Raw genomic sequence first — 14,372 nt, 5'->3', positions numbered from 1 at the left:
AACATTGCAGGAAGGTTGTTTTTGTAACATTCGTAGAACCTGTTAATGTTAAGGAAAAGCCATCCCAGACTCTACAGATCCTCTAAGAGCCTGTCTGGAAGGCTTTTTATTGAACATATGCACTCCGAAGCTACTATGTCTCTCGTTCCTTTCTCTCCAACACACACACACACACACACACACACTCGAACAGAGAAGCTGTTGTTCTGCCGCTCTCCTATGGGTGCTATCGGTAGTCATGTCCCGTAGACTCCAGCCGGCTCACTGGAAAAGACTCCTGAATGAAGCAGTGGGAGAATTTTTAGCCCCTGTGCGCCACACATCTAAAGTTTCAAATCCTTGGAGCAATGCTAGCCTCGGGGTTTGGGTTACACTAAAATGCTTTAAAGCCAAGAAATGAGTTGAGACCAAGAACCTACAGACCGAAGCAAATTTCCCAGTAAGAAGTTAAAGAGTGTGCCGTGCTGCCCGTCTACCCTGCTGAGCAGAGCTCATACCGTCTCGATGGATTTCTCTTTCAAATGTCTTTTTTTTCTCTGATTTTTAGAACGTTTGGCACGCCGGCTTAGACGACAACAAACGGCACATGAACACCCACTCTTTTACCTTCCATGTTCCTGTGGTACACTACTGTTGAAATGACCTGAAAACACGATCGGCTCTAGAAGGAATGAAATACGTGAGGCGTGCTCTTATAGGGAAATATTCAACTATGGGGTAGTACCTTTATTTTCCGATAACAACAGCGCATCCTGAAGTGTTCTATTCCTCTTAAACCGAAGCAACTTCCTGTTCTCACTTACGTTATAGCAGCTATAAACAGTTGTTCCCTTACCGGCCTGTTTGTATTTGTAAACATAAACACTTAAGACTCCGCCCATAAATGTTAAATCTACGGCACCCCCATAACAGAGCCACATTTTTAACCAGTATATATTCTAACGTTGCTCTCTCTCTCTCTCTCTCTCTCTCTCTCTCCATCTCTGACCATTTCTGTCGATGACTCACTATCAATTTCTATCTTCCTCCATCGTCTCGCTCTCTTTCTCTCTATCTCTCTTTATGCTCTCTTTTAGGCTGGATGTGGGCTGCAGTGGAGCTGCAGGTGCTGAATACGCTGAGGAGGAGAAAAAGAAAAAGCGGGGCTTTATCAAGATGAAAGCTCAACCACAGCCGCATGGAGCAAAACTAAAAGCATTCACCCATCTCTCTCTCTCTCGATTTCTCTCCCTTTCTCTCTCAGCCATTTCTTCACCATAGAAAGTAGAGGGATGTTTGTTAGCTAATGGACCACTGATCAGGCAGGTGGTCCATTAGCAGAACAACAGAACCACACCAGAACCACAAAATGATAAAAATACAGCAGTGTGTCTCTCCTCCATGATCAGAACCATTACACGTGATAGACTTTATATTGTATAACTATAATAATGCGTAAATGCATATAATAATGTATAAATATAATAATGGATATACCAATTTATCTATATAATGTATTATAACTGGAATAATATATATTAAAAGAAGACCAAGGGCAGACCTACGACCTACATTCCTCCTCCATCTCATAACTACACACCTTCCTCTTTAGTGTCTCTGTAATTACTGAGTAACATGTGCAACAATTATTGGCACCCTTTTAACCGATACTTTGTGCTAGCTCCCTTTGCTAAGATAACAGCTCTGAGTCTTCTCCTATAACGCCTGATGAGGTTGGAGAATACATGGCGAGGGATCTGAGAGCGTTCCTCCATACAGAATCTCTCCAGATCCTTCACATTTCGAGGTCCACGCTGGTGGACTCTCCTCTTCAGTTCACCCCACAGGGTTTCTATGGGGTTCAGGTCAGGGGACTGGGATGGTCATGGCAGGACCTTGATTTGTGGTCATTTTTGTGTTGATTCTGATGATGTTTTGGATCATTGTCCTGCTGGAAGATCCAACCACGGCCCATTTGAAGCTTTCTGGCAGAGGCGGTCAGGTTCTCATTTAATATCTGTTGATATTTGATAGAGTCCATGATGCCATGTATCCTAACAAAATGTCCAGATCCTGAACATGTTACTAATAGTGAAGAACAAAAATACCATAAGACCTCTTTTATATACTTTAAGTCCTTGGTGCCATCCAAAGACGGCATGATGGTGGATTAAAATAAACAGAAATGAAAAAAAAAGAAGAAGAAGAAGAAGGTCTCAGATCCCAAGCAGTAACTACAGCAACACAAGTTCATAACAATAATAAAGTAATTAGACAGATATTTAGAAATCTGAGCGTGTTACATCATCAGTGTTCATGTGATCCCAGAAGACCAGAGTCTCTTCTCTTCGGCCATAGTGTATCTCTTTTAGAGTTAATGCGCTTGACTGTGTATGAAGCCGCTGATGAAATCTATAAGGCCATCGGGGAACTGAAGCTGAACCTGGTGCACATCACATTGATTAAATGATATAAAGCAAAGTAATAAAACAATAGATTGTTTTCAGAAGCACTTTGTGTTGCCATGGATGGGCTCTCTTAATTTCCTCAAGGGGCTGAAAAATAAGTTTGTGTAATGACATGGAGAGGAAAATGACTCTCCTGGGTTAGCCTGATTGTCAAACGGGCGTCATTTTTAGGCATGTTCCAAAGAATTGTGGACCAATAAAGGGGCAAATCTAATTTTCTGGTTTGTTCCCCTATCACCTCGTCTTCTCCGCGAGCAACACTTAATGGATGGAGATGAGAAGAAAGAAAACAAGACGCATGGCCTTGAATTTTAACTAAGATATACACGAGGCTCACTTTTGAAGTTCCTGCTTGTCACACAGCCAGTGAAACATAACTAACAAACGCCTCGGCAGGTCCTCATGCAACCTTCAGTGCTTTTATGAAACAGGAAGCCTATCTGTTTTCTGTTGGTTCTGACGCACACAAAAATTAATGCAGCTTAAGCTGCGAAATCGATATCGGCTACAGGAATGTGATTCAGTTAGCAGTAAAGTCAGCTTTTTTTTTGGGGGGGGGGGGGGGGGGGGGGGGGGCGCGAAATCGAAGCCTATTTTAAAGCATGAACACTGTTTGTTACTAAACCATCCCATTAATTTCTCTGTCTCCTACAGAGGATTACATTGATTCAGTCTTTCCAGTAAAGAGTTGTTGGAATCAATTCAGTTAAATGATTCATTCAGATTCGTTCAGATGTGTGTAGTGCAAGTAGTGTAAAACAGCTAATAATAGCGACTATGTGGTGTATTTTTGCTTTTGTTTTATTTTTAAATAATGTGCTTTTTCACAAAGCCTAACATAGACTACTGAATCACTGGAAATCTCCACATCTGACTCAATGAGACACTGACTCAACTGAATTTGTAAAGCAATTTGTCATACACTAGTTATTGTGAAACCACAAAGTGTAAAGTTACAGCTTTACGTCTGACTGTTAGAAAGCGCCGACACTGGAGACTCCTTCCATAAATCCTTGCAACAATACTTATCAGCAATCTCAACAATTGTTTTTCTCTGTTAAATAATAGTGCATTTGAATCCATTTTATTATCAGGCTTAGACTATGTATGTGAATGAGCTGTTATTATAGAAACAATAACCTGTGATTTGCAGCTACGCTTAATCACCATTTTCTGACCAATCAGAATCAAGAAAGTTGTGGTATAATTTTTGCTAGCGACAATTAGTTATTGTATAAGATAAACCGGTTATACTTTTCTCAATGACTGGTATGTATTTGGTAAGAAATCTTATTGAAGATTCATGAAACTAGTTAGTTCCTGTTCTCACGTACGTTATATTTAAACAGCTAAACGGTTGTTCCCTCACCTGCCTCTCTCTTTTTTTTTTTTTGCAGATGGGCAGTGCTGGCTCAACAATTAAGGCTCTGGGTTATTGATCAGAAGGTTGGGGCTTCAAGCCCCAGCACTGCCACCTTGCCACTGTTGGGCTCTTCATCAAGGCCCTTAACCCTCTCTGCTCCAGGGGTGCTATATCATGGCTGACCCTGTGCTCTGACCCCAACTTCCTAACAAGCCAGATAAAAGATTCTTCAACTTGTCATAATGCAGAAAGAAAGAAAGGGGGGGGGAAAGGTTGTTGGAAAACTGACAGTTACAGCTTTACCTCTGACTGTTACAAAGTGCTGACACTGGAGACTCCTTCCATAAATAAATGTCTCCCTACAGAAAACTTCATATCAATGATTGCATGGTGTTTTTTTCTCTCTCTCTTTGTAAACTAACAACACTTTCTTAAAAATCTGTTTAAATCTTAAGATTGTTAGTTGTTAGTATTGAAACAATAATATTTACGTAATAGAAAGGAGCATGTTAGCAAAAATCAATGAATTGCACAAGACACAAAAGCTTTTTATTTTTAAAAGAGGGGAAAAGAGAGACTGGTGAAGGAAGTACATAGCTGCAATAACACAAATGATAACAGAGACTAACTTATTCCACAGACATTCCACAACATTAAACACAACTAGAAACGGATAGAAAGTACATGTCTTTTATTAGTAGTGAATTCAAATTTGTAATCAGTAGCAAACTGCCATAGTAACACTTTAGGGCACGCTGTTGGTATCGGGAACTATAATAAGCACGTATTTTTCTTTGCGAATCCTTCTCGTCTTTTACTTTAACACTTTTCATCAATTTAAGAGTTAAAACATGTCTAATTTTACTCAGGTGAAGAATAAGTACTTCAACCTTCACCAGAGAATTTTTGTTTTGTTTTTTGTTTTGTTTTTTAATTTATTTTATTTGACCAGCTCTGATTAAATAACATATATGTCATATAGTGTATATATGACGTGAACGACACCATAAAGGTATCTGAACATCAAAAACATCCCAAACTACGTCGAATATGTCACGTTTATTATAGTTTCAGGGATTGTTTATTAGCTTGAAAAAGACTAGCACTGCTAAATCACGCGCTAGCCGAACAATGGCGCAGATTGATGACGTAGACGCACCCTTTTTTTTTTTTTTTTTTGAAATCGCGATTATTTTAAAAATGTATTGCTCCGTTGATGTGTAAATATTAGAACCAGTGTTTCTGAACGTATATATAACTAAATATTGTTCTAGTACTGAGAACCAGAGACTGTTTTCGGAGATTTAAGCAGAAGGAGGAGTTCTGTGTTAGAACGGAAATACACACATACACAGCCTGCGCGTGCTGCCAGCTGACTCACTCACGTGACTTGGTCAGGCTGATCAACATGGCTGTGGCCGAAGGGTAAGCCTGCTGAACTGCATTCTTTATAACTTTCTTCTTCATTTAAATATTTAATTTCGGGTGTGATTTGCATTAAACGAGCACATTTTCCAGGATGAATTGTTGGTTAATCTCAGCGCGTTTCTGATGAAAGTTTCCCTGTGTGTGTAAAGAAAGTTTTGTATTCATGCTCTTGAAATCATATTAAACATTCAAATATGTGTGACTTGTAAAGAATTCCAATTCTTCCTGGGGTCCCTTTACATATATTTTGCACATGTTTTGCTTTTTGCTTTCTAAAAAATTATTATTATTATATATATATTTTTTTAACAAGAATTCAAATGTTTTCTGAATCCTTATTCTCCATAAATAAATAAACAAATAGATAAATGCACACAATCTCATGTATTTCCAAAAAAAAAAAAAAAACAATTTCTCAAATATTGCTGAACCATTAAATTCGACTCTTTGGCTGTTCAAAGTTCATGTCTTGATGACTCTGAGATATCAGGCAGTATTTTAATCTTTAGCCTGAGCTTCATACTGTAGCACTGTTTCCATTTACGAGCCTTGGAGTAACACAGACACTGATACGGTACGTCTAAGATGTACTTTAAAGCCTATAAAAGATATGATTATGCCCGTAATAAAACATCAGCACTTTCACGTTGCTCCGTGTCCAGTGTCGAGCTCTGATTTGGCTCGTCGTGTCGTGTCAGGACTGTGTTTTAATAGATGTATTAAAGCTGAAAAATGACCCCAAATGTGCAGTATTTACAGCTTTACAGGTGGATATCACTTCTGTAATAAATCTCTTATTATACTATACGACATTAACAGGTGATGTAAGCAGAGCTGGTCTCGGATCAGTTTCCCATGAGATCCTTGGGGGGGGGGGGGGGGAGAAGAAGGATGTGTTTTTTTTTTTTTTAATATAAAAGCTGTACGTGATCAGGAACACAGACCCGAGCGGCAGGCTCACGAGCTTTCTCGTGAACTTCCCTTTCCTTTTTCCTCAAAAAACACAAATGGCAATAGGGAAGCAGGAACACGTTCAAATTCGTTTATGAGGACCTTCGTGCCACGGAGGCGTGTCCCGGTTTGCTAACTCGGCGTCTTTTTGTAACTTTGCTGTAATCAGGCGTTTTGATAGATACGTGCAAACGTGCGCACACACTTCTGTAAAGAAAGATGAATAGGAATAGATTAGCAAAAATTTCTCTACTTGCGTCAAATCTCATTCATTTTCCACCTGGAACACTTGGAGATTCAGTGTGGCGGGATTATATGTAATGTAACGTGATGTATAGTGAGATCTGTTATTAATACGGAAAGAATAAAGCACGCCGTGTTGTGCTGTTATAGGAAAATAATCAGTGACGAAGCATGTGATTTATTTTCCTATAGCGCCACGTCACGAAGTGTTTTATTCCTCTTACATCGCAGGAATTTGCCAGACGAAGACCATTTTTATTTATTTATTTATTTATTAGAGAATCACACCGTACATTTTATCCGTTTATAGTTACGTTTAACATCGTGGAACGTCTGCAGGACAGATTTCGCAAACTGACCCCTCGTAGGATCTCTTGATTTACAAAAAAACGCTGTTGTGCTCCTTGTGTCTTGGGTGTCTTTGTGATGTTTGAACAGCTCGGGAGCTTTGCTGTATGGGACAAAGACTTGAGCTTGAGATGTGTAATTCTGATGCGCGCGCGTGTGTGTGTGTGTGTGTGTGTTGCAGGAAGGCAGTGTACTGGTTGGGGAAGGACACTCTGAGGGTGTCAGCTGCGTTGTTTACAGAGAACCGGCGTCGTCTTTGTGTGGCTCTGAAGGCCAGAGACACGCTGCAGCCCAACTCTGTGGTTGTGCTGCAGGGAGGAGAACAGAAGCAGAGATACTGCACCGACACGGACGAGCTATTCCGACAGGTGACGTGAAAACACTCGGAAATTTCTCCGTACGACTGACGGTTTATAATCCGGAACAGTCCGGACTCCATTTTGAGGTTTGTGTTTTTACCCCCCCTGAAAATTCGGCCGCGCTCTTTGCGACCGGTGGTTTGAAAAGACGCGAAGGTTGGAAGCACGTGTAGTAGACTTCTCACTCTATCCTTCCTCAGAGTCAGACTCGGGTAGGAGGCGTGGCCTTGAGTGCAGAGGCGGGAAAATGGAGTTCACACGTTGGCTAAACTAACCTTTTAGCTTTGTGTTAAACCAAAAGTGTGTGTGTGTGTGAATTCTGAGCCGCATGCCTTCGGTACTAATTTCCTTCACGATTCCTCGTTGCGTAAAAAGCGGCCTTGGCAGGTTTCACTGCGAATCCGTCCGTGGTCTGGAAACGAGAGAACGTGGACCGGAGTCCGCGAGCCTCACCGCACGAGTGCGCGTAGGGAACGCTCTCCACTTTGCTTTGCGTAATTGCTCATGAAACATTAACAGCGCGAGAGAAATCTGGGACAGTGTGTTTTCTTTATCTGCTGACGTGAGCTCGGATTTCTGATTAAGATCGCCGTGGACGGGACGGATATCTGATCCCGTGCACCTGCGCCGACGCTCGTTTTTATTATTGAATCAGGACTCTGAGGTTCATCCGAGGTCCGAAGTCGATCTGGGAGCGGTTATTAGATTGCGCTGAAACAGCGAGTAGTAATAACTAGACAGCAGTTTTCAATCGGCTTTGTATAACCTAGCGTCCTGGGCATTTTGGAATGAATAAATTAATGAATTTAACATAACGTACGTTAAATACCACAGTGATGTTCACGTCTCGATTCTGATTGGTCAGAAGTCTGTATACATCTCTGTACGTCTCCTTCCTTCCAAGCGTTATTTTTCTTCGTAACATCTCGATACGCATTTAATGACGGGATCAGAAACCACGGTTCTAAGATTATATTGTAGACGCTTTGAGCTGAGCAGTCGAAGGTCAACGTGCACCTTTTACGGTTTTTCGGATATTCCCGTTCATGTAGTGCGTTATATACGTATCTGTCTGTGAATGTAAGAAAAAGCCTGCAAAGTTTCAAAAAGTTTCCAATCGCACGACGAACGGAGTTATCGACTCCTAAAATAAGGAGTCGATTCTATTCTGAACAGCTGAATCGACTCGTTAGTGATTCCAGATGTACTAACCTACGTAGGTTCCCTGGGGTCTTCATCACCTGCTCGCTGACAGCGGTAGACCGATCACGACAGACTGGGACGTCTGACCAATCAGAGCAGAGTATGCTCTCTGAAAGGAGGAGTTTAGAACGAATCATTTAGAGCGGATCATTGAACGAGTCGGAAAAAGGTAACGCTAATGTTACTAATTACTATGATTTATTACCGATAATAGTAATGGCGAAGCTTGAAAGCCGTAAACTCGCGAAGCTTCCGATCAGTAGCAGAGAACCTGAACCGCTGAGCCGGCATGTTAGTGTAGAAGGAAGACTTTGAGGAGAATCGGATGTGAAAGCCGTCGAGAGGGGATTAAAGAAGCAGCGATGAATCGAGATCTCGATTTTATTACCGAATGAACAGCTGTGTCATGTGACACATTAAATGACTGTGCGACTCTTGTCTTGTCCCACTGTACAGGAGTCGTTCTTCCACTGGACGTTCGGAGTGATCGAGGCGGACTGCTATGGCGCCATCGACGTCGACTCGGGCAGATCCATCCTCTTCGTGCCCAAACTGCCCGAAAGCTACGCCACCTGGATGGGAAAGTGAGTCTCGCAGCAGCTTTTCACTAAAACACACACATTGTTTTTATACACTCTGATGGCTTTTTCAGTTCGGTCTACACGATTTTTATACGTGATCGGGAAAACCTTTCAATATTAGAGGTACCCTTAGAGGAAGCCCCAAGAGGCGTGCATTGTTGTTGTTGTTGTTGTTCTTTTCCTTTCTTGTTTTCTCGTGTACTCGACAGAACAACGCGCCGATGATGCACGGAACTGTTAGGTCTTCCATATGGTTTTATTGTATTTTTGACCTGTTGCTATAGCAACAATGGAGACCCGTGATAATGACGTTAAAGCAGACCCTAGTCTAGTCCTGGCCTTTAAAACCCACACGGTGAATGTGTTTTGTTTTTTTTTGGAGAGAGGGGAGGTGATGTGAGGTAATCCTGCTGAAAGTGGTTTTTGAAGTCGAAGAGCTGGAGATGAAGTCATGGACAGGTTAAAGTTTGTCGCCGGAAGGCGAGAACTTCCATCAGTAAGTCCGTCAGTATTTAAACTGCTGCATCCGTGAAATGACTCGCTTTAAATTCGCCCCGCCTCGCCTCGGATTTATCCCGATTCCACCTGAGCAGCTGTCGGATCTGCGAACGCGGAAGACCCGAGAGTGCCTTTGATTCATCCTGTACACCTTTCAGCCATAACATTAAAACCATCTGCGTGATATTGTGTAGATCCTCCTCCCCTTGTGCCACCAAAACGGCTCCGACCCGTCGAGGCACGGACTCCACGAGACCTCTGAAGGTGTGCTGTGGTGTCTGGCACCAAGACGTTAGCAGCAGATCCTTTAAGTCCTGTAAGTTGCGAGGTGGGGCCTCCATGGATCGGATTTGTTTGTCCAATACGTCCCACAGACGCTCGATCGGATTGGGATCTGGGGAATTTAAAGGCCGGGTCAACACCTTGAACTCTTTGTCACGTTCTTCAAACCGTTCCTGGACCATTAGGGAATACCTAAGGGGTGCACACGGTCTGCGACAATGTTTAGGTAGGTGGTACGTGTCAAAGTAACATCCACATGAATGCCAGGACCTGAGGTTTCCCAGTAGAACATCACACAGCCTCTACGCTCGCCGCCGCCTTCTTCTTAGTCATGATGTCTGTGTGTGTGTGTGTGTGTGTGTGTTTTGACAGGATCCACCCACCTGAACACTTCAAGGAGAAGTACGCGGTGGATGAAGTGCACTACACAAGTGATGTGAGTGAGACAGCGTTTTTATATTTTATATATATTTTATATATATAGTTTTTCATATTGCCCCGTGGTACATGGGAACGAGCTGTTACTATAGAAACGATGACGTATTCGAACGGGCGCATTAATATCAACCTTCGGTATAAACCTGCCAAAGCTGCTGTTATAGAAAACGAATCAACACCTTCTGACCAATCACAATCCAGAATTGGAAAGCACGGCGGTTAAGCTAGGAGGAAACTTCCCGATCTTCATGGCGTAGAGGTGAACTGAAGTGTCACGGAGAGGAACGTGTAGCTGAAGGTCTCGCTGTGAACCCCCTGCGTGACCTCTGTCTCGCTGAAAGACAATCCCGTGACCTCGGGTCCCGAGAGTACAGAGCGCGCATGTTAATGAAGACTCGGCTGTTAGGATCGCAGTGACAGGAAGTCAGAGCTCTGTCACCTCCTCAGGATGAGTGTTCGGCGTATACGCCGGGGGCAGGTCACTGCGTACGCGGTGATATACAAACACACACATACGCACACACACACACACACACACACACACACACACACACACACAGATACTCAGCATGTTATGTGCCTGTTCCTCAGATTATGGGCTTTAAGACGTGTGCAAAATTCACGTTTAAATTTGACCACACCCCGTCAAATGCAAGCCACGCCTCCTCACATGCATGCCACACCCCGGTACACATATGCCTTGTCATGCCTCCTCACACACACCACACCCTGCCACACATATACCACGCCTCTTCACACCTCCTAACACACACCACGCCTCCTCATACTTCTTCACACACACCTCACCCCATTACACGCATGCCTCGTCATGCCTCCTCACACGCACACCACGCCCCGTCACACATATGCCACGCCTCCTCACACCTCCTCACACACATGCCACACCTCCTGACATGCACGCCCCACCTCCTCACACACGCCACACCCTATCACACATATGCCACACCTCCTCACACATATGCCACGCCTCCTCACACCTCCTCACACACATGCCATGCCTCCTGACACGCACGCCACACCCTATCACACACATGCCACGCCTCCTCACATATATGCCACACCTCCTCACACATATTCCATGCTTCCTCACATGTGCACCTCTCCCTGTCACACACATGCCACGCCTCCTTATACCTCCATGCACATATGCAACACCTCCTCACACACCCTGTCACAGGTACACCACGCCTCCTCACACCTCCTCACACACATGCCATGCTTCCTCCCATGCACACCACACCCTGTCACACATATGACACGCCTCCTCACACGAACGCCACGCCTTCTCACACGCACTCCACACCCTGTCACACATATGCCACACCTCCTCACACATATGCCACACCTCCTCACACATATGCCACACCTCCTCACATATATGCCACACCTCCTCACACACATTCCATGCTTCCTCACATGCGCACCACTCCCTGTCACACACATGCCACGCCTCCTTATACCTCCATGCACGTATGCAACACTTCCTCACACACCCTGTCACAGGTACACCACGCCTCCTCACACACACGTCACGGCTCCTGACACGCACGTCACACCTCCTCACACACACCACACCCTGTCACACATATGCCACGCCTCCTCACACACGCAGTCCATATTTTATTGGATCTGTGCGATGTTTTGATCACGCTTCATGTTTTCCGTACATACAACTGGACGTCTGTCGCGTTTCACTTAATCTCACCACGTTTGAAGTTTTATGTCACACGTGCGCGTGCCATATTTCCTTCACTGCGTACACTCCGTGCCATCACGGTGGCTTGCGATGCAGGTGAAGTTCTCACGCTGTCTGTATTGGAGGAACTTGTAGAGGAATCTTCAGTGTTAATGGATTGTGAGATGTTTTATATAGAGGACAGGTGAAGACGCTCGGTTTCTGCATGCTGTCTGGGTTTGACCTGTGTGTCCTGCTCTCCAGCTGGCAGCAGGTCACGCTGTGTGTGTGTGTGTGTGTGTGTGTGTGTGCATGCACCTGGTTGAATGACTGGGTCTCCTGCTGCGCTCCAGCGTTTCTGACCTGTGCTTGAGCCACCACGCTGCGCCGTGTGATCAATACAGCTGCTGTGTGAATGTAAATCAGACGTGTGTGTGTGTGTGTGTGTGTGTGTGTGTGTGTGTGTGTGTGTGTGTGTGTATTACTCTGTATCTCTCTCTTTATCGGTCTCTGTCTTCCTATCTGTATCTGTCTCTCTGTCTAGCAGTCTCTCTCTCTGTCTGTCTGCCTCTCTTTGTTTGTCTAACTCTTTAGCACTCTTTCTTTCTACTTTTTTCTGTTTGCCCATGTGTCTCTCTCTCTCTCTCTATCTGTCTCTCTGTTTGGCGCTCTGTCTTCCTTTCTATCTAGCACTCTTTGTCTTTATGTGTGTCTTTCTCCAGAATGCAGTTCTGTCTCTCTATGTCTCTCTCTCTCTCTCTCTTTCTCTCTTTCTGTCTCTACATTTCATCGCTCTACATCCTGACGTATGATGTGAGGAAACTCGAACTCGGACGGTGTCCAGTCTTACCATTCGCAAGCTGCTGGCTGTCTCACTGCGCCGTGATGAGTTCAGACCGGTGATCTCTCTCCGTTCCAGTCGTACTCGAGTGTAAAGGTGACCGGCGCTCTTCTATTCCTCTCCATTCCTTCTCGTCTGTGCGAAAAGGCATTTTTCAGCGTTTTATTTATTTATTTATTTATTTTTTACATCAGAGTACTGAGCATCGAACATCAGGCGATATTTTAGACCGAAGTGCTGCAATGTTACCATGACGACAAAGTAGATATTCAAGCGAACAAAGAGAAGGGATTTCTTCACTTCTGTATTAAAAAAAAAATAATAAAAGTACCAGAAAGTGAGTTGAAGTCTGACTCCATCTACTCCCATAAACTCACAATTAACGGTGGACGACACGATAAAAATATCCCACAAACACTTTATCGTTTCTATAGTAACGGCTCGTTCACAGGGACTTGTACGGGGGATGCTGTAGGTTTATTTAACATTTACAGAAGGAGTCTCCAGTGCGAGAGAACGACTGTTTATAGCTGCTGTAATATAAGTGACTACAGGAACTAACTACAGAAAGTATAGAGTGTCGTTCTTTAATAATAATAAAAAAAAAACATTTGTCAGTGATTGGCAGATTGCTGTGGTATAAGAGGAATAAAACACTCGGGGATGCTGTTGTGGGAAAATAATCCGCTTCAGCATGGTGAAACCACTCCGTTGTTGATTTTCTTCCTCTGACTGCGCAACACTGAGTGTGTTATTGTGTTCAGAGAGTCCTTTATCTCTCTAGTTCAAATGTGTGTGAGAGAACACACACACACACACACACAAACAGACACAGACACACACACACACACACACACACACACACACGCACACACACACTCACACAGACGTTGTCTAGTCCCTTCTCTAACTCGCACTTTTTTCTCCCTCTTCTGCTCTCTCTCTCTCTCTCTCTCTCTCCTCTGTGTGTGTGTGTGTGTGTGTGTGTGTGTGTGTGTGTGTGTGTGTGTGTGTGTGTGTGTGTGTGTGTGTGTGTGTGTTACCCACTGGGAGTTGAGAGAGTTGGGATGATAATTAAGGTTTATTTGGAGCGAGTGTGCAGTGTGTTCATTAACACATGTCAGACGCTCAGTCTGTTCTTTTTAACGTCTGTTAACTCGTATTAACAGTTTATTAGAACACTGTGTTGGCGTTGAAGACGGCGAGATGTGAAAATATTTCATTTCCCCAAATTATACAAGTTAAAAATTCAGAATTTGTTTAAGCTGAGGCTGACAGGCACAGAGGCCACGCCTCCTTTACTAAAACTTACAGGCACAGAGGCCACGCCTCCTTTACTAAAACTTACAGGCACAGAGGCCACGCCTCCTTTACTAAAACTTACAGGCACAGAGGCCACGCCTCCTTTACTAAAACTTACAGGCACAGAGGCCACGCCTTCTTTACTTGCACTGACAGGCACAGAGGCCAGGCCTCCTTTCCTTGCACTGACAGGCACAGAGGCCACGCCTCCTTTACTTGCACTGACAGGCACAGAGGCCACGCCTCCTTTACTTGCACTGACAGGCACAGAGGCCACGCCTCCTTTACTTTCACTGACAGGCACAGAGGCCACGCCTCCTTTCCTTACACTGACAGGCACAGAGGCCACGCCTCCTTTACTTGCACTGACAGGCACAGAGGCCACGCCTCCT

At 44.0% G+C, this 14,372-nt stretch overlaps 1 protein-coding gene across 1 annotated transcript in view; it reads left to right on the top strand.

Moving 5' to 3' along the window:
• Positions 1–5,079: 5,079 nt before the first annotated feature.
• The window catches only part of pepd (peptidase D), a 55,113-nt gene continuing 45,820 nt past the window's right edge, over positions 5,080–14,372 (top strand). The window contains exons 1-4 of the mRNA XM_053678191.1: positions 5,080–5,235; positions 6,962–7,148; positions 8,799–8,926; positions 10,076–10,139. Coding sequence (XP_053534166.1) covers positions 5,219–5,235; positions 6,962–7,148; positions 8,799–8,926; positions 10,076–10,139 — 396 coding nt within the window. The 5' untranslated portion in view covers positions 5,080–5,218. The remainder of the gene's footprint in view (positions 5,236–6,961; positions 7,149–8,798; positions 8,927–10,075; positions 10,140–14,372) is intronic.

Source organism: Ictalurus punctatus, chromosome 4 (genome assembly GCF_001660625.3).
Source record: "Ictalurus punctatus breed USDA103 chromosome 4, Coco_2.0, whole genome shotgun sequence".
Classification (NCBI taxonomy): Eukaryota; Metazoa; Chordata; class Actinopteri; order Siluriformes; family Ictaluridae; genus Ictalurus; species Ictalurus punctatus.
Note: the sequence above shows the minus strand (reverse complement) of the source record. Positions and strands in the feature narration are given on the sequence as shown.